Source organism: Silurus aristotelis (genome assembly GCF_946808225.1).
Source record: "Silurus aristotelis genome assembly, chromosome: 5".
NCBI lineage: Eukaryota > Metazoa > Chordata > Actinopteri > Siluriformes > Siluridae > Silurus > Silurus aristotelis.
In genome coordinates this window covers 24002922-24024826 of record NC_139578.1, presented here as the reverse complement: position 1 = coordinate 24024826, position 21905 = coordinate 24002922, and the positions used below count along the sequence as shown (strand labels likewise).

At 40.6% G+C, this 21905-nt stretch overlaps 1 protein-coding gene and 3 long non-coding RNA genes across 5 annotated transcripts; all 4 read left to right on the top strand.

Annotated features, from left to right (window-relative positions):
• The first annotated feature begins 12193 nt into the window (after nucleotides 1–12193).
• LOC310726226 lies at nucleotides 12194–13295 on the top strand. 2 transcript variants are annotated; one of them, XR_014533654.1, is made up of 4 exons: nucleotides 12194–12281; nucleotides 12365–12435; nucleotides 12600–12833; nucleotides 13226–13295. It is a non-coding gene; the product is annotated as an uncharacterized lncRNA (long non-coding RNA). The 2 variants fall into 2 exon arrangements; XR_014533655.1 differs by having other exon boundaries at nucleotides 13188–13295.
• A 264-nt stretch (nucleotides 13296–13559) lies between these two features.
• On the top strand, nucleotides 13560–14220 carry LOC310726233. The gene is made up of 2 exons (XR_014533661.1): nucleotides 13560–13655; nucleotides 14148–14220. It is a non-coding gene; the product is annotated as an uncharacterized lncRNA (long non-coding RNA).
• A 2442-nt stretch (nucleotides 14221–16662) lies between these two features.
• On the top strand, nucleotides 16663–18190 carry LOC310726229. Its single transcript, XR_014533658.1, has 3 exons — nucleotides 16663–16751; nucleotides 17662–17717; nucleotides 17828–18190. It is a non-coding gene; the product is annotated as an uncharacterized lncRNA (long non-coding RNA).
• A 1035-nt stretch (nucleotides 18191–19225) lies between these two features.
• LOC310726640 (putative nuclease HARBI1) lies at nucleotides 19226–20518 on the top strand (the record flags this gene model as incomplete). The annotated part of the gene is made up of 3 exons (XM_083542384.1): nucleotides 19226–19246; nucleotides 19899–20032; nucleotides 20085–20518. Coding segments are annotated over 3 exons (525 nt in total), but the record flags the coding sequence as incomplete, so codon positions are not given.
• Between the last annotated feature and the right edge of the window lie 1387 nt (nucleotides 20519–21905).

Sequence of the window (21905 nt, the reverse complement as noted above, 5' to 3'; positions counted from 1 at the left end):
CCTCATCACTCCTGCAGTAGTTGCCCAATCCTCCGGCACCTCTTCACCACCACCGAGCCCCTGTCTGACCTCTTCCCTGAACCTCACACTACACTCTTCCTCCTTCAGTTTCCACCATCTTATTCTTCTTTCAAACCTTACTTTCCTCCTCTTCTTCTTCGCCTCCAAAACCATCCTACAGACCACCATCCGATGCTGTCTAGCTACACTGTCCCCCGCCAACACCTTACAGTCTCCAATCTCCTTCAGGTTGCATCTCCTACACAGAAGATAATCCACCTGTGTGCACCTTCCTCCACTCTTATACGTCACCCTATGATCCTCCTTCTTCTTAAAATACGTGTTCACCACTGCCATTTCCATCCTTTTAGCAAAATCTACCACCATCTGCCCTTCCACATTCCTCTCCTTAAAACCATACCTACCCATCACCTCCTCATCACCTCTGTTCCCTTCACCTACATGCCCATTAAAGTCTGCCCCAATCACCAATCGTTCTTTCCTAGGTACACCATCTACCACTTCATCTAATTCACTCCAGAATCTTTCTTTCTCCTCCATCTCACAGCCAACTTGTGGAGCATAGGCACTGATGACATTTATCATCATCCCTTCAACTTCCACCTTCACGATCATCACCCTATCAGAAACTCTCTTCACCTCCACTACACTCTTACTGTACGCTTCCTTCAGAATCACCCCTACACCATTTCTCTTCCCATCCACACCATGATAAAACAGTTTAAACCCACCTCCAATGTTCCTGGCCTTACTCCTGTTCCACTTGGTCTCCTGAACACACAACACATCTACCTTTCTCCTCTCCATCATATCAGCTATCTCTCTCCCTTTACCCGTCATAGTACCAACATTTAAAGTACCAACCCGAACCTCTACTCTCCTACACTGCTCCTTTTCCTGCCGTCTCTGTAGACGTCTTCCTCCTCTCCTTCTCCTCCTTCGGCCAACAGTAGCCCAATTTCCACCGGTACCCTGTCGGCTAACGATACCTGTGGCGGTCGTTGTTAACCCGGGCCTCGACCGATCCGGTATGAAATTCTCATTTGTGATCCGCATATTTGATTTGGCACATGTTTTACGCTGGATGCCCTTCCTAACGCAACCCTCCCCATTTACCCGGGCTTGGGACCGGCACTAAGAGTACACTGGCTTGTGCCCCCCTAATGGCTGGGTTTTTATTTTAATATTTCTAATAGTTTAAAATATTATCAGATTTTTTTTAACATTTCTGATTGTATCAAATTGTTCTGTGAATTTCATAATTTAATTAAAAAGAAAAAAGGTTTTAATTCCTTTTTTAACAGAAAAAAGGTTTTAATTCCTTTTTTAACATCCAATTTTATGAGATAAAAATCCTTTAGTATAAAGTGGAGGAGAGATGATCAGGGTGCTGAATTTTTACCTCCATAATTTAATCAAGGGCAGAAGTATGGATAGAGTTTCTCAGTGAAAGTCTGACCACTAAAAGAGTAGATAAGAGATCTGGAGTTCACATCATAAAAGGAGACCAGACCCTCCTCATGATCCACAAACACACCCACCTTCTCCACCTTCTCTCTCAGTGTGAGAAAAAAATTGTTGGCAAGCTAAGCTGCTAACTAGATAGCTCAATTTCACTGAAGAAGCTAGTGACAGCTAAACATCAGTTCAAAACAAATGCACTAAAAAATAAATAATGTTATTCTTCCAAATTATTATTTATATGTATTAATTACATTAACACATTTATAAGCTATAATATTTATTTGAATCTGTTATGGATTTGGCTACTGGGTAAAGTAGATTTTGAAATCTTCTTACCTGCCTCCTTTAACTTGTCATTGATTGTTTTAGTGAGTTTCTCATTCAGAATTTTTTGCTGAAGCCGAGACAGAGATGTCCTCACAGTGTCTCCACTCAGATCAGTGTTAATACTGATCTCAGTCTAGTTCTTGGTGTGTGGAAGGCTGAACCTGGACGAGTTAACCTACAGTAGATCAGGAGAGAGGAGACGTCCCCTTTGCGGCCTTGGGGCTGAGCTGAGTGTTCTGGAAAGCTCCGGGGCGGAACGGAGTTGTCCTGGAGGTCCTGGAATAGAACTGAGCTCGCCTGGAGACCTTGGCGCTGAGATGAGCTCTCGAGAACATGCTGGAGCTGAGAGGAGCTTTCGGGGCATGCTGTAGCTGAGAGGAGCTCTCGGGGGCATGCTGGAGCTGAGAGGAGCTCTCGGGGGCATGCTGGAGCTGAGAGGAGCTCTCGGGGGCATGCTGGAGCTGAGAGAAGCTCTCGGGGACATGCTGGAGCTGAGAGGAGCTCTCGGGGATGCTCTGTGACAGAAAGAAGCTTTCTGTGGAGACCTGAAGCAGAGTTGAGCACTCCTGGAAGTCCTCGAGCGGAAAGAAGCTCTCCCGGAGGTCCTGGAGAGGAAAGGAGCTCTTCTGGAGGTCCTGAAATGGAAAGGAGCTCTCGTGGAGGTCCTGGGGCAGAGCTGCACTTTTCTGGAGGTCCTGGGGCAGAGCGGAGCCGTCTTAGAGGGCCTGGAGCAGGGTCTGAAGCAGGGTGGAGATCCCCCGGAGGTCCTGGTGTGAAACGGCACCTTCCGGGAAACTTTGGTGCGGAACTGAGCTCTCGTGGAGGTCCTGGAGCGTAGCTGAGCTCTCGTAGAGGTCCTGGAGCAGAACAGCGTGCTCATGGCGACTCTGTGGCGGTGCGGCGCGCCCGTGGGAACCACGAAACAGATGCTCTGAGATGGAGCGGTGCGCCCACTGGAGCTCCGTAACAGAGCAGCGCGCTTGTAGACCCCCTGGGGTGGAGCCGCGCACTTGTCGAAGCTTAGTGACTGAGATGCGCACTTTTGGAAGCACTGGAACGGAGCCACGTGCTCATGGAAAACCGGGAACGGAGCGGAATCAGTACCGAGGTGGCTGCAGTGTGGCACAGTCATCCCCAACATCCCCGTGAGAAGCTCCATGAAGCTGGTGCATGTGCTGAATTCATTTTCTGCCACGCTCCACATCTTACTGGTGAGAAAAAGAGCATCACCCGACAAGAGAGATGTGGAATCCGATCTTAGCTCTCTCCGTGGGGAACCAGAATGAATTCGCCTCCACGTACCTGCCGACGCTCCTTAGGAGTACGCCCCACTCAGCCCTGTCACCGGAGAAGCAAGCGGGTAAATCCGTGATGTTAACGGGGGGGCCTGGCTCTGCCGAGCACGATCCGCGCGACACTGCAGCGAGTTTTCGGTGTTGTGCCTAATTCAAACCCCCGGTCTGTAATCAACCCCCCTACACGTGCACAGTACCGTCGTGTTTCCTGTAGATGGCACTAAAAACACGGAAGATTGGGTCAAATGTTTTCCTGGTCCTAATGCCAAAAGATCAATTTGAAGAAAACGTATACAGCTTCCTGTAGATGGCAAAATAAACTCAGGAATGTAATCATTTGCTTTTAAAACCACCAGCGTGAATTCTATCCGCCAATTTATTTTGCGTTAATACCTAGACTTACTTAAACCCAGCCATTAGGGGGGCACAAGCCAGTGCACTCTTAGTGCCGGTCCCAAGCCCGGGTAAATGGGGAGGGTTGCGTTAGGAAGGGCATCCAGCGTAAAACATGTGCCAAATCAAATATGCGGATCACAAATGAGAATTTCATACCGGATCGGTCGAGGCCCGGGTTAACAACGACCGCCACAGGTATCGTTAGCCGACAGGGTACCGGTGGAAATTGGGCTACTGTTGGCCGAAGGAGGAGAAGGAGAGGAGGAAGACGTCTACAGAGACGGCAGGGAAAGGAGCAGTGTAGGAGAGTAGAGGTTCGGGTTGGTACTTTAAATGTTGGTACTATGACGGGTAAAGGGAGAGAGGTAGCTGATATGATGGAGAGGAGAAAGGTAGATATGCTGTGTGTTCAGGAGACCAAGTGGAAAGGGAGTAAGGCCAGGAACATTGGAGGTGGGTTTAAACTGTTTTATCATGGTGTGGATGGAAAGAGAAATGGTGTAGGGGTGATTCTGAAGGAAGAGTACAGTAAGAGTGTAGTGGAGGTGAAAAGAGTTTCTAAAAGGGTGATGATCGTGAAGGTGGAGGTTGAAGGGATGATGATAAATGTCATCAGTGCCTATGCTCCACAAGTTGGCTGTGAGATGGAGGAGAAGGAAAGATTCTGGAGTGAATTAGATGAAGTGGTAGATAGTGTACCTAGGAAAGAACGATTGGTGATTGGGGCAGACTTTAATGGGCATGTAGGTGAAGGGAACAGAGGTGATGAGGAGGTGATGGGTAGGTATGGTTTTAAGGAGAGGAATGAGGAAGAGCAGATGGTGGTAGATTTTGCTAAAAGGATGGAAATGGCAGTGGTGAACACGTATTTTAAGAAGAAGGAGGATCATAGGGTGACGTATAAGAGTGGAGGAAGGTGCACACAGGTGGATTATGTTCTGTGTAGGAGATGCAACCTGAAGGAGATTGGAGACTGTAAGGTGTTGGCGGGGGACAGTGTAGCTAGACAGCATCGGATGGTGGTCTGTAGGATGGTTTTGGAGCTGAAGAAGAAGAGGAGGAAAGTAAGGATTGAAAGAAGAATAAGATGGTGGAAACTGAAGGAGGAAGAGTGTAGTGTGAGGTTCAGGGAAGAGGTCAGACAGGGGCTTGGTGGTGGTGAAGAGGTGCCGGATGATTGGGCAACTACTGCAGGAGCGATGAGGGAGGCAGCTAGAAAAGTACTTAGTGTGACATCTGGAAATAGAAAGCAAGACAAGGAGACGTGGTGGTGGAATGAGGAAGTGCAGGAGAGCATTAGGGGAAAGAGGTTGGCAAAACAGAAGTGGGATCGACAGAGTGATGAGAAAAATAGGCAGGAGTACAAGGAGATGCGGCAGCAGGTAAAAAGGGATGTGGCAAAAGCCAAGGAAAAGGCATATGAGGAGCTGTATAAGAGGTTGGACACTAAGGAAGGAGAAAAGGATTTATACCGATTGGCCAGGCAGAGGGACCGAGCTGGGAAGGATGTACTGCAAGTTAGAGCAATAAAGGATGGAGAGGGAAATGTGTTGACTAATGAGGAGAGTGTGTTGAGAAGATGGAGGGAGTATTTTGAGCAGCTGATGAATGAGGAAAATCAGAGAGAGAGAAGATTGGAGGATGTGGAGTTGGTGAAGCAGGATGTAGATAGGATTAGTAAGGAGGAAGTGAGAGCAGCGATTAAGAGGATGAAGAATGGAAAGTCGGTTGGACCAGATGACATACTGGTAGAAGCGTGGAGATGTTTAGGAGAGATGGCAGTGGAGTTTTTAACCAGATTGTTTAACAGGATTCTGGAAGGGGAGAGGATGCCTGAGGAATGGAGAAGGAGTGTTCTGGTACCGATCTTTAAGCATAAGGGAGATGTGCAGACCTGCAGTAACTACAGGGGAATTAAGTTGATCAGTCACACCATGAAGTTATGGGAAATAATAGTGGAAGCCAGGCTAAGAGAAGAGGTGACCATCTGTGAGCAACAGTATGGTTTCATGCCGAGGAAGAGCACCACAGATGCCTTATTTGCTTTAAGGATGTTGATGGAGAAGTATAGAGAAGGACAGAAGGAGCTGCATTGTGTATTTGTGGATTTAGAGAAAGCATACGACAGGGTGCCGAGAGAGGAGTTGTGGTATTGTATGAGGAAGTCAGGTGTGTCAGAGAAGTATGTGAGGGTGGTGCAGGACATGTATGAGGACAGTGTGACGGCAGTGAAGTGTGCAGTAGGTACGACAGACTGGTTCAGGGTGAAGGTTGGACTGCATCAAGGATCGGCCCTGAGCCCTTTCCTGTTTGCAGTGGTGATGGACAGGTTGACGGACGAGGTCAGACAGGAGTCTCCCTGGACTATGATGTTTGCAGATGATATTGTGATTTGTGGTGAGAGTAGAGAGCAGGTTGAGAAGAGCCTGGAGAGGTGGAGATATGCGCTTGAGAGAAGGGGAATGAAAGTCAGTAGGAGTAAGACAGAGTACATGTGTGTGAATAAGAGGGAGGGCAGTGGAGTGATGCGGTTGCAGGGAGAAGAGGTGGAAAAGGTGGAGGAGTTCAGGTACCTGGGGTCAACAGTGCAAAGTAATGGAGAGTGTGTTAGAGAAGTAAAGAAAAGAGTGCAGGCAGGGTGGAGTGGGTGGAGAAGAGTGACAGGAGTGATTTGTGATAGTAGGGTATCTGCAAGAATGAAAGGGAAAGTTTATACAACTGTGGTGAGACCTGCGATGTTGTATGGATTAGAGACAGTGGCATTGAGTAAAAGACAGGAGGTGGAGCTGGAGGTAGCAGAGCTGAAAATGTTAAGGTTTTCGTTGGGAGTGACGAGGATGGACAAGATTAGAAATGAGTTTATTAGAGGGACAGCACATGTAGGATGTTTTGGTGACAAGGTGAGGGAGGCGAGATTGAGATGGTTTGGACATGTGCAGAGAAGGGACATGAATTATATTGGTAGAAAAATGCTGAAGATGGAGCCACCAGGTAGGAGGAAAAGAGGATGGCCAAGGAGGAGGTTCATGGATGTGGTAAAGGGAAGACATGCAGGTAGTTGGTGTGAAAGAGGCAGATGTAGAGGACAGGGTGGTATGGAGACGGATGATCCGCTGTGGCGACCCCTAATGGGAGCAGCCGAAAGAAGAAGAAGAAGAAGACCTAGATTTACTTAAATTACTCGGATACACAAGTAAAAAAATATATTTAAATAGTTAATTTCCTTTTATTAACATGGACATACCCCTAACACCCCCCCCCCTATTTCTTTTTCCTTCATACTCAGAGTTACCAAACTTGCTGTGATACACCTACACAAGTAATAATGTATGTGTAAAATACTACATTTAATCCAACAACATGGACAGCTGTATTATTTAGGGGGGTATTATTTAGGCAAGCTGAATGTAAACCCCCTGCCTGAATTCTACCCCCCCCTCTATTTCTTTTTCCTTTACACTCAGAGTTACCAAACTTGTTTCGAGAAAATAATTTTAATCAACCTTATCGAGCATGTGTTATAATCAAACTAACAATAATTAAATATAGAACTTATTAGATACAATTGAAGTAGTTTGATAAAACCTATTTAATCTATATGTTAATCAAGCCTTTATTTACACCAAGTATAAGTAAAATAGTAATAATAAGGTATTTAAATGTGTGAGTAGGATAGAGTCTGACTGAATGTTATAAGTGTGTGAAATAGACAAAGAAGGACAGAAAACGACCTTAAGGGAGTTTAAGCATTTTTATTGGGATAGCAAGGCGGGTGGGCTACTGCAGGTTGGTTCATGGAAGCAGGAGACATGAAGGAGTAGCTAGGCCCAAGGCCAGGCGAAGGCGCAGGAGCACGGTGGCTTGGAGCAGGAGATGTAGGGGAATAATCAGTGGGAGACCTGTGTGAGGGATAGGGAGAAAACGGTGGGGGACAGGAGCCTTTACTGCAGTTGTCATCATAAGCTCGGGACTGTCGATGGCGAGCAGCAGAGAGATCAGTAGAGGTCTGTGTGCCCATGTCACGCGTAGAGGTGCTCTGCACTATGCGAGGAGGCAGATAGGGATTCGGTGGAACAGTTAGGCCAGAGAGTTGTTCAAGAAAATGAGCAAGCTCAGCAGCAAGTGAGGAGAGCTGGAACTGGTGGTATTGTCTGCGAAGAATACCCATCGGAGAAATTCCAGAACGTTTGCGTGGTGGAGCTGAGCAAAAGAGACCAACAGAGATAAGATGTTAAACAGGGTAAAATCACGGTGACTGCTAGGCGCAGGCTAAAGATAACACACATTCAAGAGAAGATTCTATACACTATGTAACAATCAGTTCAGAATGCACAATTAAAATATAACCTGGGCACTTGCAGCTATCGAATAAAGTAATATAATCAAGCACATGTATACAGGCAATCTAATATACTGATATAACTCAATTCAATAAAAGAAGAATAGCAAACAGCATTATAAAAAAAAGAGTAAAGCATAACACTTACGCATTGCAGGAGCAGGAAGACAAAATAGGCCACAAAAATAGTGTTCACACTTGAAAGACTGAAGCAACGTATGGTTGGATCCAGAGAAAATAAGGGCTTTATACTCACTCATTTTTTTTTTATATAAAATCAGAAAAAGGCAGAATATAAGGGGAATTGAAAAAACTGGAACTACAAATATGGTGTTTGGAGGAATGAACACCAAGGACAAAGATAAGGGGAATTGAAAAAAGAGGGCAAGATCGGAAAATAAGGGGAATTACTCAAGGTGAAGAAATTAGAAAAGAAAAAAAAATAGAAAGATACGGTGGCTACAGGGTATAAATACGAGCGTGCAACAGACAGTAGATGTACTTAGACACGGGCTCTGAGTTCCGACACTTGTTGTGATACACCTACACAAGTAATAATGTATGTGTAAAATACTACATTTAATCTAACAACATGGACAGCTGTATTATTTAGGTGGGTATTATTTAGGCAAGCTGAATGTAAACCCCTTGCCTGAATTCTACCCCCCCCCTCTATTTCTTTTTCCCCCATATGAAGAGTTGCCAAACTTGCTGTGATACACCTACACAAGTAATAATGTATGTGTAAAATACTACATTTAATCCAACAACATGGACAGCTGTATTATTTAGGGGGGTATTATTTAGGCAAGCTGAATGTAAACCCTCTGTCTGAATTCTACCCCCCCCCCCTATTTCTTTTTCCCCCATATAAAGAGTTACAAAACTTGCTTTGATACACATACACAAGTAATAATATATGTGTAAAATATTACATTTAATCTCACAACATGGACAGCTGTATTATTTAAGGGGGTATTATTTAGGCAAGCTGAATGTAAACCCCCTGCCTGAATTCTACTCCCTTTCTATTTCTTTTTCCCCCATATGAAGCGTTGCCAAACTTGCTGTGATACACCTACACAAGTAATAATGTATGTTTAAAATACTGCATTAAATCTAACAACATGGACAGCTGTATTATTTAAAAGGCAATTATTTAGGCAAGCCGAATGTTAACCACCTGCCTTAATTCTTCAACCCCCCAGTTCTATTTATTTTTCTTCCATAAACAAATCTCTGTCAAATAAAAATAAACAAAGTTTCACTTTCAAACTACACTAGAATCCCCCTCCATACCCTCACTGTTAAAGTAAACACCTCTGAGTACAATATTTCATTACTCTTTCCACCTCAAAATAAAAGCAAACAACAACACAACAAGTATAGGAATCACTTTGAGAGATTTGTGTATGTGTTGTGTATGCTAGACGGTATTGTGCTCCTAAACACTATTCGCATTTTTTGTTTTGTCATCTATGGTAGCTTATCACAGCTTTGCAAATCTTACGTAAAAAACAAAAGTGATAGTATTTCCGTTTTTTTCGATTATTTACATTATTTTATTTATTATTTTATTTATTTATTTATTTATTTATTTATTTATTTATTTATTTATTTATTTATTTATTTGTATATTTGTATATTTATTTATTTATATTAAGATGTGTCTGCCTATCTTGAATTTAGTTGAATAATGAATAATGAATCTTCTTCTTCCTCTTCTTCTTCTTCTTCTTCTTCTTCTTCTTCTTCTTCTTCTTCTTCTTCCTCTTCTTCTTCTTCTTCCTCCTCTTCTTCTTCTTCTTTCGGCTGCTCCCATTAGGGGTCGCCACAGCGGATCATCCGTCTCTATACCACCCTGTCCTCTACATCTGCCTCTTTCACACCAACTACCTGCAAGTCTTCCCTCACCACTTCCATGAACCTCCTACTTGGCCTTCCTCTTTTCCTCCTACCTGGTGGCTCCATCCTTAGCATTCTTCTACCAATAAAATTCATGTCCCTCCTTTGCACATGTCCAAACCATCTCAATCTAGCCTCCCTGCCCTTCCTTAGGGCAGGGACATCCTACATGCGCTGTCCCTCTAATAAACTCATTTCTAATCTTGTCCATCCTTGTCACTCCCAACGAAAACCATAACATCTTCAGCTCTGCTACCTCCAGCTCCACCTCCTGTCTTTTACTCAATGCCACTGTCTCTAAACCATACAACATGGCAGGTCTCACCACAGTCCTATAAACTTTCCCTTTCATTCTTGCAGATACCCTACTATCACAAATCACTCCTGTCACTCTTCTTCACCCACTCCACCCTGCCTGCACTCTTTTCTTTACTTCTCTAACACACTCTCCATTACTTTGCACTGTTGACCACAGGTACCTGAAATCCTCCACCTTCTTCAGCTCTTCTCCTCTCCTAGTGTCCAACTTCTCATACAGCTCCTCATATGCCTTTTCCTTGGCTTTCGCCACATCCCTCTTTACCTGCTGCCGCATCTTCTTGTACTCCTGCCTACTTTTCTCATCACTCTGTCTATCCCACTTCTGTTTTGCCAACCTCTTTCTCCTTATGCTCTCCTGCACTTCTTCATTCCACCACCATGTCTCCTTGTCTTGCTTTCTATTTCCAGATGTCACACCAAGTCCATTTCTAGCTGCCTCCCTCATCAATCCCACAGTAGTTGCCCAATCATCCAACACCTCTTCAACACCACCGAGCCCCTGTCTGACCTCTTCCCTGAACCTCACACTACACTCTTCCTCCTTCAGTTTTCACCATTTTATTCTTCTTTCAGTCCTCACTCTCCTTCTCTTCTTCTTCGCCTCCAAAACCATCCTACAGACCACCATTCGATGCTGTCTAGCTACAGTGTCCCCTGCCAACACCTTACAGTCTCCAATCTCCTTCAGGTTGCATCTCCTGCATAGCACATAGTCCACCTGTGTGCACCTTCCTCCACTCTTATACATCACCCTATGGTCCTCCTTCTTCTTAAAACAAGTGTTCACCACTGCCATTTCCATCCTTTTAGCAAAATTTACCACCATCTGCCCTTCCACATTCCTCTCCTTAAAACCATACCTACCCATCACCTCCTCATCACCTAAGTTCCCTTCACCTATATGCCCATTAAAGTCTGCCCCAATCACCAATCGTTCTTTCCTAGGTACACCATCTACCACTTCATCTAACTCACTCCAGAATTTTTCCTTCTCCTCCATCTCACAGCCAACTTGTGGAGCATAGGCACTAATGACATTTATCATCATCTCTTCAACTTCCACCTTCACAATCATCACCCTATCAGAAACTCTCTTCACCTCCACTACACTCTTACTGTACTCTTCCTTCAGAATCACCCCTACACCATTTCTCTTTCCATCCACACCAGGATAAAAACAGTTTAAATCCACCTCCAATGTTCCTGGCCTTAATTCCCTTCAGAATCACCCCTACACCATTTCTCTTTCCATCCACACCAGGATAAAACAGTTTAAATCCACCTCCAATGTTCCTGGCCTTAATTCCTTTCCACTTGGTCTCCTGAACACACAGCATATCTACCTTTCTCCTCTCCATCATATCAACTATCTCTCTCCCTTTACCCGTCATAGTACCAACATTTAAAGTACCAACCTCCACTCTCCTACACTGCTCCTTTCCCTGCCGTCTCTGTAGACGTCTTCCTCCTCTCCTTCTCCTCCTTCGGCCAACATTAGCCCAATTTCCACCGGTACCCTGTCGGCTAACGATACCTGTGGCGGTCGTTGTTAACCCGGGCCTCGACCGATCCGGTATGAAATTCTCATTTGTGATCCGCATATTTGATTTGGCACATGTTTTTATGCTGGATGCCCTTCCTAACGCAACCCTCCCGTTTACCCTGGCTTGGGACCGGCACTAAGAGTGCACTGGCTTGTGCATCCATAATGGCTGGGTTGAATAATGAATAATGAATAAATCACATTATTAGTTTGTAATGTTTAAAGGTCCTTTCTGTGTTAGTCTACATCAAGAGGGAAAACATTTAATTGTTACACTTTTGTTACATTTGGATGTAAAAAAAAATTTCAACGTAAAATGTAGCTATTTATTATTATATTCCATTAGGATCATTTAAGAGAGGCCTGTTATTTTTATAATTTAATGTTATGCTAAGCTTTATTTTTTACACAATTTGTTTTGCATTGTTTGACAACGGACCCGATGTACAGATGTCTAGTTTTCTCTATTTGTACTGTATAATTGTAATTGTTGATGCTTTAATTAATAGGTATTGTATTGTTATTATATCATTTAGATAGTCAGCTCTACTACAGAAGATACAAAGGAACTGCCAGTGAAGCTAGCAGCATTGGTGCACATTGTGGACAAAAAAACCCAAAATCCAAAAGGTTTTACTGGTCAGGGATGTCCGAGGATCTTGACAAATGGGTAATGACACTGATCAAAGTTAACAAATTGAATAAAATCTTTCTTTTCTTTTGATGCTTACTGATAATTTATTTATAAACAAGTGGCTGAATGTGTGGCATGTCAGGCCACTAAAGCATCAATTAAAGAAGAGGTCAAAATTACACCTATACAGGTAATCTATCTATCTGTCTGTCTATCCATCTATTCATCCATTCATCCATCCCTCCCTGACACCCAGAACACGTTATATTTAATTGCACATGTATGTAATAAAATACTTACATAATTTACTAAATATTTTTATCAAATTGTAATTTTTATCATATTTTTTGCAAGGTCACACAACCCTTTGAACTTTTGGGGATGGATCTGAATGGGAAACTCGCTTGCACAGACATTGGCAATCAATATATATGCGTAATAATTGATTACTTGACCCAATGGCCACAGGCTTATCCACTCAGGAGTAAGTCTGCAGACGAGGTCACAAACTGTATTATCAAGTTTTTTAATCAGTTTGTGGCACCAAAACGCATACTCACAGACCAAGGGAGGGAGTTTGTTAATCAGGTAAATCCAAGCTGTAACATACAGTGAGGAAAATAAGTATTTGAACACCCTGCTATTTTGCAAGTTCTCCCACTTAGAAATCATGGAGGGGTCTGAAATTGTCATCGTAGGTGCATGTCCACTGTGAGAGACATAATCCTTAAAAAAAAAAATCCAGAAATCACAATATATGATTTTTAACTATTTATTTGTATGATACAGCTGCAAATAAGTATTTGAACACCTGTCTATCAGCTAGAATTTTGACCCTCAAATACTTATTTTCCTCACTGTACCTTACAGTGCTCAAATGTACTTTGAAAAATATTTACCTATATTAACAATAATTAAATAATAATTTTGTTTTATAATCAGATCAACCAAAATATGTCCAAAATTCTTGCCATCAAAAGGAGTTTGTGCTCACCCTATCATACCCAGACCAACGGTCTAGTCGAAAGGATGAATGGAACCATACAGAGGTACTAAATTTATACATCAATTTTAACACAAAGATCCTTAATTTGTTTTACATCCACCTATATAATAATGTAATGTGTTTATTGCAGAACTATAATGGCGTTTGTAAGGATTGTTAGAAACCAAGTAAAGAATACACAGGTATTTATATATATCTTCTGCTAAAACTATTTTAATGTTAATTATTTGTTTAAGGGCTCTCAGCAAATTGGTCTCTAAAAACCGAAGCAGTGGGATGAACACCTTGATGCTGTTATGCTTGGACTAAGGACCAAAAAACAGATGACAACAAAGTTATCTCCTTTTTATATGATGTTTGGTCGTGAGGCTCGATACCCTTCCCAGGTCCCAGAAGATTATCAGGTGGGTTGTCTTCTATGTTTTGTTTCATTTTTAATTGTATGTATCGCATTCAGTATGAACTTTGACTAGCACAGCACAGAGTCACTTTAAATACTTTAATAGCAGCACATGGACAGTTCACACTGGGTCATTTTTATCTGTAATTCTATCAATGTCTGTCTGATAATAATTCCATCCCTTCTGTCTAATTTATGTGTATAAATTTTTTTCTAGTATATATATATATATATATATATATATATATATATATATATATATATATATATATATATATATATATATATATGTATTACATTTTATAGTTATACTTTAATAAACCCTTTTATACTTTCTTTTTATTTTATTATGTTTTTACTTCTATGTTGGACAGAGGTATAAAGGATTTCACTATGTCATATGTGTATGTGACAAATAAAATTTGAACTTAAACTTGCCTGCATGAATTTGAGATTATCAGGTATTTTTAACTGAAAGCAAATGTTCCATTTTCAGATCGACAGCTCTGTTGAAGCTGTGGTGGGAATTGAACAAATGACTGAGGACGTCCTGAAACTCAATGAAGTTCTTCAAACTGCACTTACCCACACTGCTCAGGTCCAACAAAAAAATACAAATAAAGAATATAAAGCAAAGAAAGTGAAATTCTCTGTGGGTGACAAGGTGTGGAGATGTAATGTTCGGAGCCACCAGAGAAAAGGTGGAAAATTAGATCCAATTTTTTTTAGGTCCATACACAATTAAAGACATTAAAGGCAAGAATGCTGATCTGAGAGGGGTTATTTTGCCACAAATCAATATTGACCACTTAAGATTATATATTAAGGAGATGCCACGCATTCCACACAAGATTGTATCCAGATCAACAGATGCAAATCCATCACAAAAAACCTGTCCAACTGCTGAATCACCTGCAATCTCAAAAGTGACAGTCATATGTCACCACCGCTGTATCTGTTCCACCATCACCAGCCATCTCCAGAAAAGCTACATCACCTGTCTCCCCAAGGGTTTCACCATCACCTGCCATCTCCAAAAGAGCTGCATCACCTGTCTCACCAAGGGTTTCACCATCACCTGCCATCTCCAAAAGAGCTGCATCACCTGTCTCACCAAGGGTTTCACCATCACCTGCTATCTCCAAAAGAGCTGCATCACTTGTCTCACCAAGGGTTTCACCATCAACTGTCATGTCCAAAAGAGCTGCATCACCTGTCTCACCAAGGGTTTCACCATCACCAGCCATCTCCAGAACAGCTACATCACCTGTCTCCCCAAAGGTTTCACCATCACCTGCCATCTCCAAAAGAGCTGCATCACCTGTCTCCCCAAGGGTTTCACCATCACCTGCAATCCCCAAAAGAACTGCATCACCTGTCTCCCCAAGGGTTTCACCATCACCTGCAATCCCCAAAGGAACTGCATCACCTGTCTCCCCAAGGGTTTCACCATCACCTGCAATCCCCAAAAGAGCTGCATCACCTGTCTCTGTATCTGTGTCATCATCACCTACCACTAAAGCAAAAGCAGTACAGCACCACCTCATCAGCAGTAAGTCAGCAGAAGAAGAGCTATAAACTAATGAAAGCTAACAGTCATGTTTTCTCATACTTATCATTTTCTTATGACATTTATCAATACAGTTGTTCAAGAGGCATGGGCAGGAAAAAATGCCTATGTGTTGCTCTCCAGAATTGGGCCGTCTAAAATATTTTTTGCAGACATTAACAAAACCGCTCCAAGTAATGAGCTTGAAAGTGAGGTAAGATTTTTTTTTAGCATTTTAAAATGTTTTGTGGTTGAAACTGTAGATATCAAATGTTAACATCCACTGCTAACCCCACACTGTTTTGTTTCCTTGTTTAAGGTTATTAATGCATACATATTTCTTCTTGTGAGGCGTTTCAATGCAGAGCAGGCATTCCAAATTGGCTCATATGAAATGACGAAAATTTGAAATGGAAACAAATCTAAATTAAAGGTTGGTTTGCTCTGGTTTATTTATGTACCAATTATGAAACATCAAATTTGAACATATTTTAGTCCTCTTTTTAAATTTCAGGTTGATCCCACAATGTACAAGTATCTCATTGGCATTGTGAATGACCACCACCACTGGACAGTTGTGGTAAACAAATGAAGTGTTCTTAGACATTATATTTTAAACCTTGTAAATAACTTCCAATATTGTGTTCTGCATACTGTATGCCATTTGATTAAATGTTAGGTGGTAAACTTTTAAGCTTCTTTTTAAAGGTAGATTTACCAAAATAACATTAACAATTAATATTAAAAGAAACAACAAATTACCAGAGTAAATGGGGCAGATAAGTAAAGGATGTAGCTGTCCCAGCAAGTGCAAAACAAGGTATCTGGAGAATATACAAAACAAAGTAAATTCCTTCAAAAAGAGGTTGTTTAACTTTTTATTATAATGTTTATGAAGCCATTTTACCTACAAGAAACTTCATTTAAACATAAATTGTTAATATTAAATGCAAGTCAGTCTCTTCATTATTTAAAATCTAAATTCATTACTGTTTAAAATCTTAAAAGGTTATGCTGCCATCTCAAAGGAGGGCTTTGTTCCTAGATCCTCTGGGGGAAAAGTTCAATAAAACTGAGACAATGCCAGGATGTAACGAGGTATTGAAGTTGTTTATCCCAAAAATGTGCTTCTGTACAAAATTCATCTCTACAGGAAAATGACTTATTCCAGTATCACAATCATGATGATTTGATATGTTAAGGGCTTTTATGCGACAAAAGAGATGCAATTTTTCAAGGTGGTCCTGCGATACACTGCCTCACCCAAAACAGCAAAATGGCACATCATGTGGCATCTTTGCTTTAAAAGTAAGTGATTTAAAACAGATAAATTATTTAATTAACCTGAATTTATGATCTTGGAGAAAGACAATTAAGTTGGTAATTATAGTGTTTTATTTCCCTTTATAATAAAATTTGCTTATTTTATTATTTTCCTCTTTTAGTTTGCTGAATTTGTACTTAGAGAGGAGCCAATTGTTTTAATTAACACAAAAGAAGGAGTGGAAGACTTGAGAAAAGAAATAGCTGTCACTCTTCTCCAAAACAGTGGTATGTGTAATGTACAGTATCAGTCGTAACATTACTATTTTAAATATTGTTAAAAGAAGAATCTTATTTTCATTAAGCCTGCATTTATCTGATCAAAAATAAACTGAAATATAAAAAAATAATGTGTTGAGATGCTATACAAATGTAAAATAATGGTTTTCTATTTTAATATATTATAAAATATAATTTATTTCTATGATGCAAAGCTGAATTTTCTTCAGCTGTTACTGCAGATTGAAGTGTCAGACAAGCATTTAGAATTCATTCTAATATTCTGATTTATTATCAATGGTGGAAACAGTAGTGCTGATTATATATGTATATATATATATATATATATATAATTTTATTTATTTATTTATTTATTTATTTATTTTCATTTATTATTTATTTTTTTTTATTTTTTTTTAAGAAAATACACTACAAGTTTGGGTCAGTGTTGAATTTTTCTTTTTTTGTTTTGAAAATATACAATACTTTTTTTCAGCAAGGACATGTAAAATAAATAAAAAGTGATTGTGAAGGCTTATAATTTTAGAAAAGATTTCCATTTTAGATAAATGCTGGGTTTTTTTTTTACATTCTTAAATTAATCCTGAACAAATCATAGCAGCCTCTAAAAAAAAAAGGAGCACAACTGTTCATGATCACGATTCAGCAGTAAGAATGCCTGCCTCTTCTCTACATTTCCTCCCTAGTCATTAACTGCACATCCTTCTTAATCACCACACCTATCTGCCACCATCCTCACCAACTCATTTGACTACCTGCTTGTTTAGCAGAAATTGACCTGTACCAAACGTTGAAATAGGATATATTTTCTTTTGCAATGTACATTTTAAATGTACATTCACTGACTGTACATTCAATGCAAATCATATAATCTTCTCACTTGAATTGGTTATTTTAGATGACCTGAGCCAGCTGTGCCATGTCTGTGGGAAGAAAAGTGGTGATAATAACTGGGTATTACTGTTTTCTATGGGCAAGATTATTCACTATCTATCACAATGTAATAATTGGTTACAGTGTCTGTCTAGTGCCTTGAAGAAAATGATGTCTTCTCTATATTTCAGATTGCCTGTGACTGCTTCAATCGGTGGTACCACCAATCATGTATCCAGGCGACACCACAAGTGCTCTTTTTGTGTCATGCCTGTCAAAAGTAGAATTAAATGAGTAACACTTTTTATACACCTCTTCTATTTGTGGATTTTTATTTTGCATGGTTTTGTAAGTTTTACATGCACGAGCTTGGGATTTTTGTACATTTTGAAAAATAGAGCTGTCTGTATAAATCGAACAAAACTTTGTGCATTAAATATTATTAATTGTGTAAGTGTATCACAGCAAGTTTGGCAACTCTTCATATGGGGGAAAAATAAATGGGGGGGGGGTAGTATTCAGGCAGGGGGTTTACATTCGGCTTGCCTAAATAATACCCCCTTAAATAATACAGCTGTCCGTGTTGTTAGATTAAAATGTAGTATTTTAAACATACATTATTACTTGTGTAGGTGTATCACAGCAAGTTTGGTAACTCTAAGTATGAAGGAAAAAGAAATGGGGGGGGGGGGGTGTTAGGGTATGTCCATGTTAATAAAAGGAAATTAAAATATATTTTTTTAATTGTGTATCCGCGTAATTTAAGTAAGTCTAGGTATTAACGCAAAATAAATACGCGGTTAGAATTTACGCAGGTGGTTTTAAAAGCAAATGATTACATTCCTGAGTTTATTCTGCCATCTACAGGAAGCTTTATACGTTTTCTTCAAATTGATCTTTTGGCGTTAGGACCAGAAAAACATTTGACCCAATCTTCCGTGTTTTTAGTGCCATCTACAGGAAATACGACGGTACTGTGCGCGTGCACGCGTTGGGGGTTGATTTCGGACCGGGGATTTGAATTAGGCACAACACCTGGTTTTCCCGGAGGCGGAACTTGGCTGCTGCTTCATCGCGGCAGAGCAAATCCCACCTCCGAGGTACGGCTCGCACCGGGACCACGGCGATAATCCGATCATGTCTCTTGTAATGTTTTTTTTTTTTTTGTTACATCCTTTTCAGCAGGTTCGTTGTTCGGTCAGGGTGCGAGCGAAACAGGAGGCGGAAGTACAGCTCGTTCGGGAGAGTGAGGGAGAGAGATACGCGCGCGCACACGCGCACACACACGACAGTCCTTTGATTTAGTAAGTCCGAGGTGCGCTTTGAGGAGAAGCGTAGCGGGTACGGGATTGTGGAGTCCTGTCTAAAACCCGGAACACCAAAACATGCAGCACGGAAAGTCCAACATAAACAATAACGAACGGGGAGTGAATGAGGCGCTTTTATGGAAGCGGGGTGCCTGGAGCTCCAGAGAGAGTGGAGGCATGAGTGATGATGAGCTCCAGGGGGGTATTCCAGAAAGCAGGTTATGTGACATACCTGGGTATGTTTAAGGGTAAGTTCGTGGATAACCTCAACTTTCGGTTCCAAAAACGGAGGTAACTTTCTGGGTATGTATGTAACCATAGCAACTGACGCTCGGGAGCAGGTTATGTTTCAGTGTAACTTCGGCGTGCCCTTTTGATGAGGATCCTGTGGACGTAGAAGCACAAATTATACGAGGTTTTGTTCGTCGGGAGAGGGTTATAAGACTGCGTATTGATGTGTTTGCATACCCTAATGAATATTTAAAAAAGCGTTATCGTTTTTCAAAAGATTCGTTAGTTTATTTATCACGTCTTTTAAAACCGCATATCGCAAATGTGACAAACCGTGTGGGCGATTCAGAGCATGTGGGAAAGGCAACTGTGTGTAGAGCCGTGTAGAGCCGTTCGTACAGTATGTCTGGCACATACACACACATTATATATATATATATATATATATATATATATATATATATATATAATATTTAGTCATTATTTATATCTATACATTTATTCATTACGCGCACACACACTTTATACTTCCATAGCTTTCTGTTTCAGGGTTTCCAAATGTAATTGGGTGCATTGATGGCACTCACATTCCTATTAAAGCTCCACCAATAAATGAGGGAGACTATGTTAATAGGAAATCAATTAATAGTATCAATGTGCAGGTAACAACTTAATTTTTTCCCTTCTTAAAATCATTCAAGTCATTACTTTTTCCACTAACTAGGTAATATGTGAGGCAACCCAAATCATTACCAATGTCGAGGCAAAATGGCCAGGATCTGTGCATGATGCCAGAATTTTCCGCGAGTCATCATTATGCCAGACATTTCAGCAGGGTATGTTTTACTTTATACAATTGTTTTTTTCCCCCTTTTTACTATATTTGTGTGTACACTTCAATCATTACAAGACAGTACAATGGTTACTTGCTGGGGGACAGAGGATACCCTTGTCTGCCCTATTTAATGACACCCTACCCTGAACCTGGACCACAGACACGGTTTAACCTTGCTCACAGCCGAACACGGGCCAAGGTGGAGATGATTATAGGGATCCTCAAATCTCGGTTTCAGTGTCTGCGTGGGCTCCGGGTTAGTCCAGAGAGGGCATGCGAGATTATAGTGGCTTGTGTTGTGCTTCACAATATTGCCACTATAAGAGGAGAGAGCCACCCTCCTTGTATTGAGGAAGATGGCCCAGAGGAACACCTACAGATTTTAGAGGCCAACAGAGACGGAAGACTTTTGAGAGACAGGATCTGTCAAAATTACTTTTATTAATTTTTTTGCACTGGCCTGCCAGGCAGTTTATTTCTTTATTTCCTGAAAAACAATAAAAGTAAAATTCAATAAAATGTTTTTAAAATTGCTTTATACACACACACACACACACACACACACACACACACACACACACACACACACACACAATATATATATATATATATATATATATATATATATATATATATATATATATATATATATATATATATATATATATATATATATATATATATAAAACTCAAATACCACTGACTGACTCACTCATCACGAAATCTAAAAAATCACTGAACGGATTGCAATGAAATTTGGAACATACCTTCCTCTTGGGTCTTAGGTGCTCAATAAGAAAGGGTTTTTAAAAATTATCCCTGGATCGCGGCTAACTCGCGAAAAACGCGATTTCTCACGCATTGTAAACTCTTAGAAATAACAGTACGGATCCTAATAAAACTTAGTACATTGTTTCTTATTAGATGTTACATGCACGATAAAAATGATTTTCAAAGTAGTTTGCCCTCTATCTATCTATCTATCTATCTATCTATCTATCTATCTATCTATCTATCTATCTATCTATCTATATATATATATATATATATATATATATATATATATATATATATATATATATATATATATATATATATATATATATAGGCTCCAGAAGGATTACACCTTATTAAATAAGGAATATACATTATTTTAAACTAAAGAAATAAATGGCAGGAAAAGTAAACGCTTTCATAGTGATATCAAAAGTATGTATAAGTCATACTTCATTATTTTGCATTATAATAAAACGGGAGCCAATACCAAATTTGTAATTTAATACACTCACGCATTTACTCTGTCCGTTATTTTTTGCCAAGCCAACTTTCTTGCTTTAGCCGATGCAGCTGTATTGCTTCTTTTTAATATTATTGGCTTAAACTCCTCATGAGAGTGCATTAAAACCTCCAACTCCGCCTCTGTGAACTACGCCACTCTCTTTTTTCCGCTTTGAGTTTCCATGGTGACTCGTGAAATCGGCGATCCATTGAAAATGTCTTTATACATGCACCGTGCACGCGCATTACCTCTGGGTAACCAGTTGGAGGTTGATTAAACTAACTCTTCTCAGGTGTTTTGGAACCGACATACTCATGGTATGCCTGTTTGGGGTAAATCAACCCAGAGGCTATGATTTATCAAATGGTAAGTTAACCAAGCTTTCTGGAATACCCCCCAGGTGTGCGTGTTTAAACCTGGTGCTCTAGGGAGAGCGGAGGCATAGAGAGCCACCAAAGGGGGCGTGGCAGGTGGATCCCTGACAGTATGAAAGGGATCATCAATTTCTCTTATACAATTTCAGTTTGAGTGCTGTTTAACTAGACAAGAATAAAAAGGACGCAACAAAATCTCTGCACGTAATGTAGTATCAGGAGGTTTACAGCACTTAAAAAACA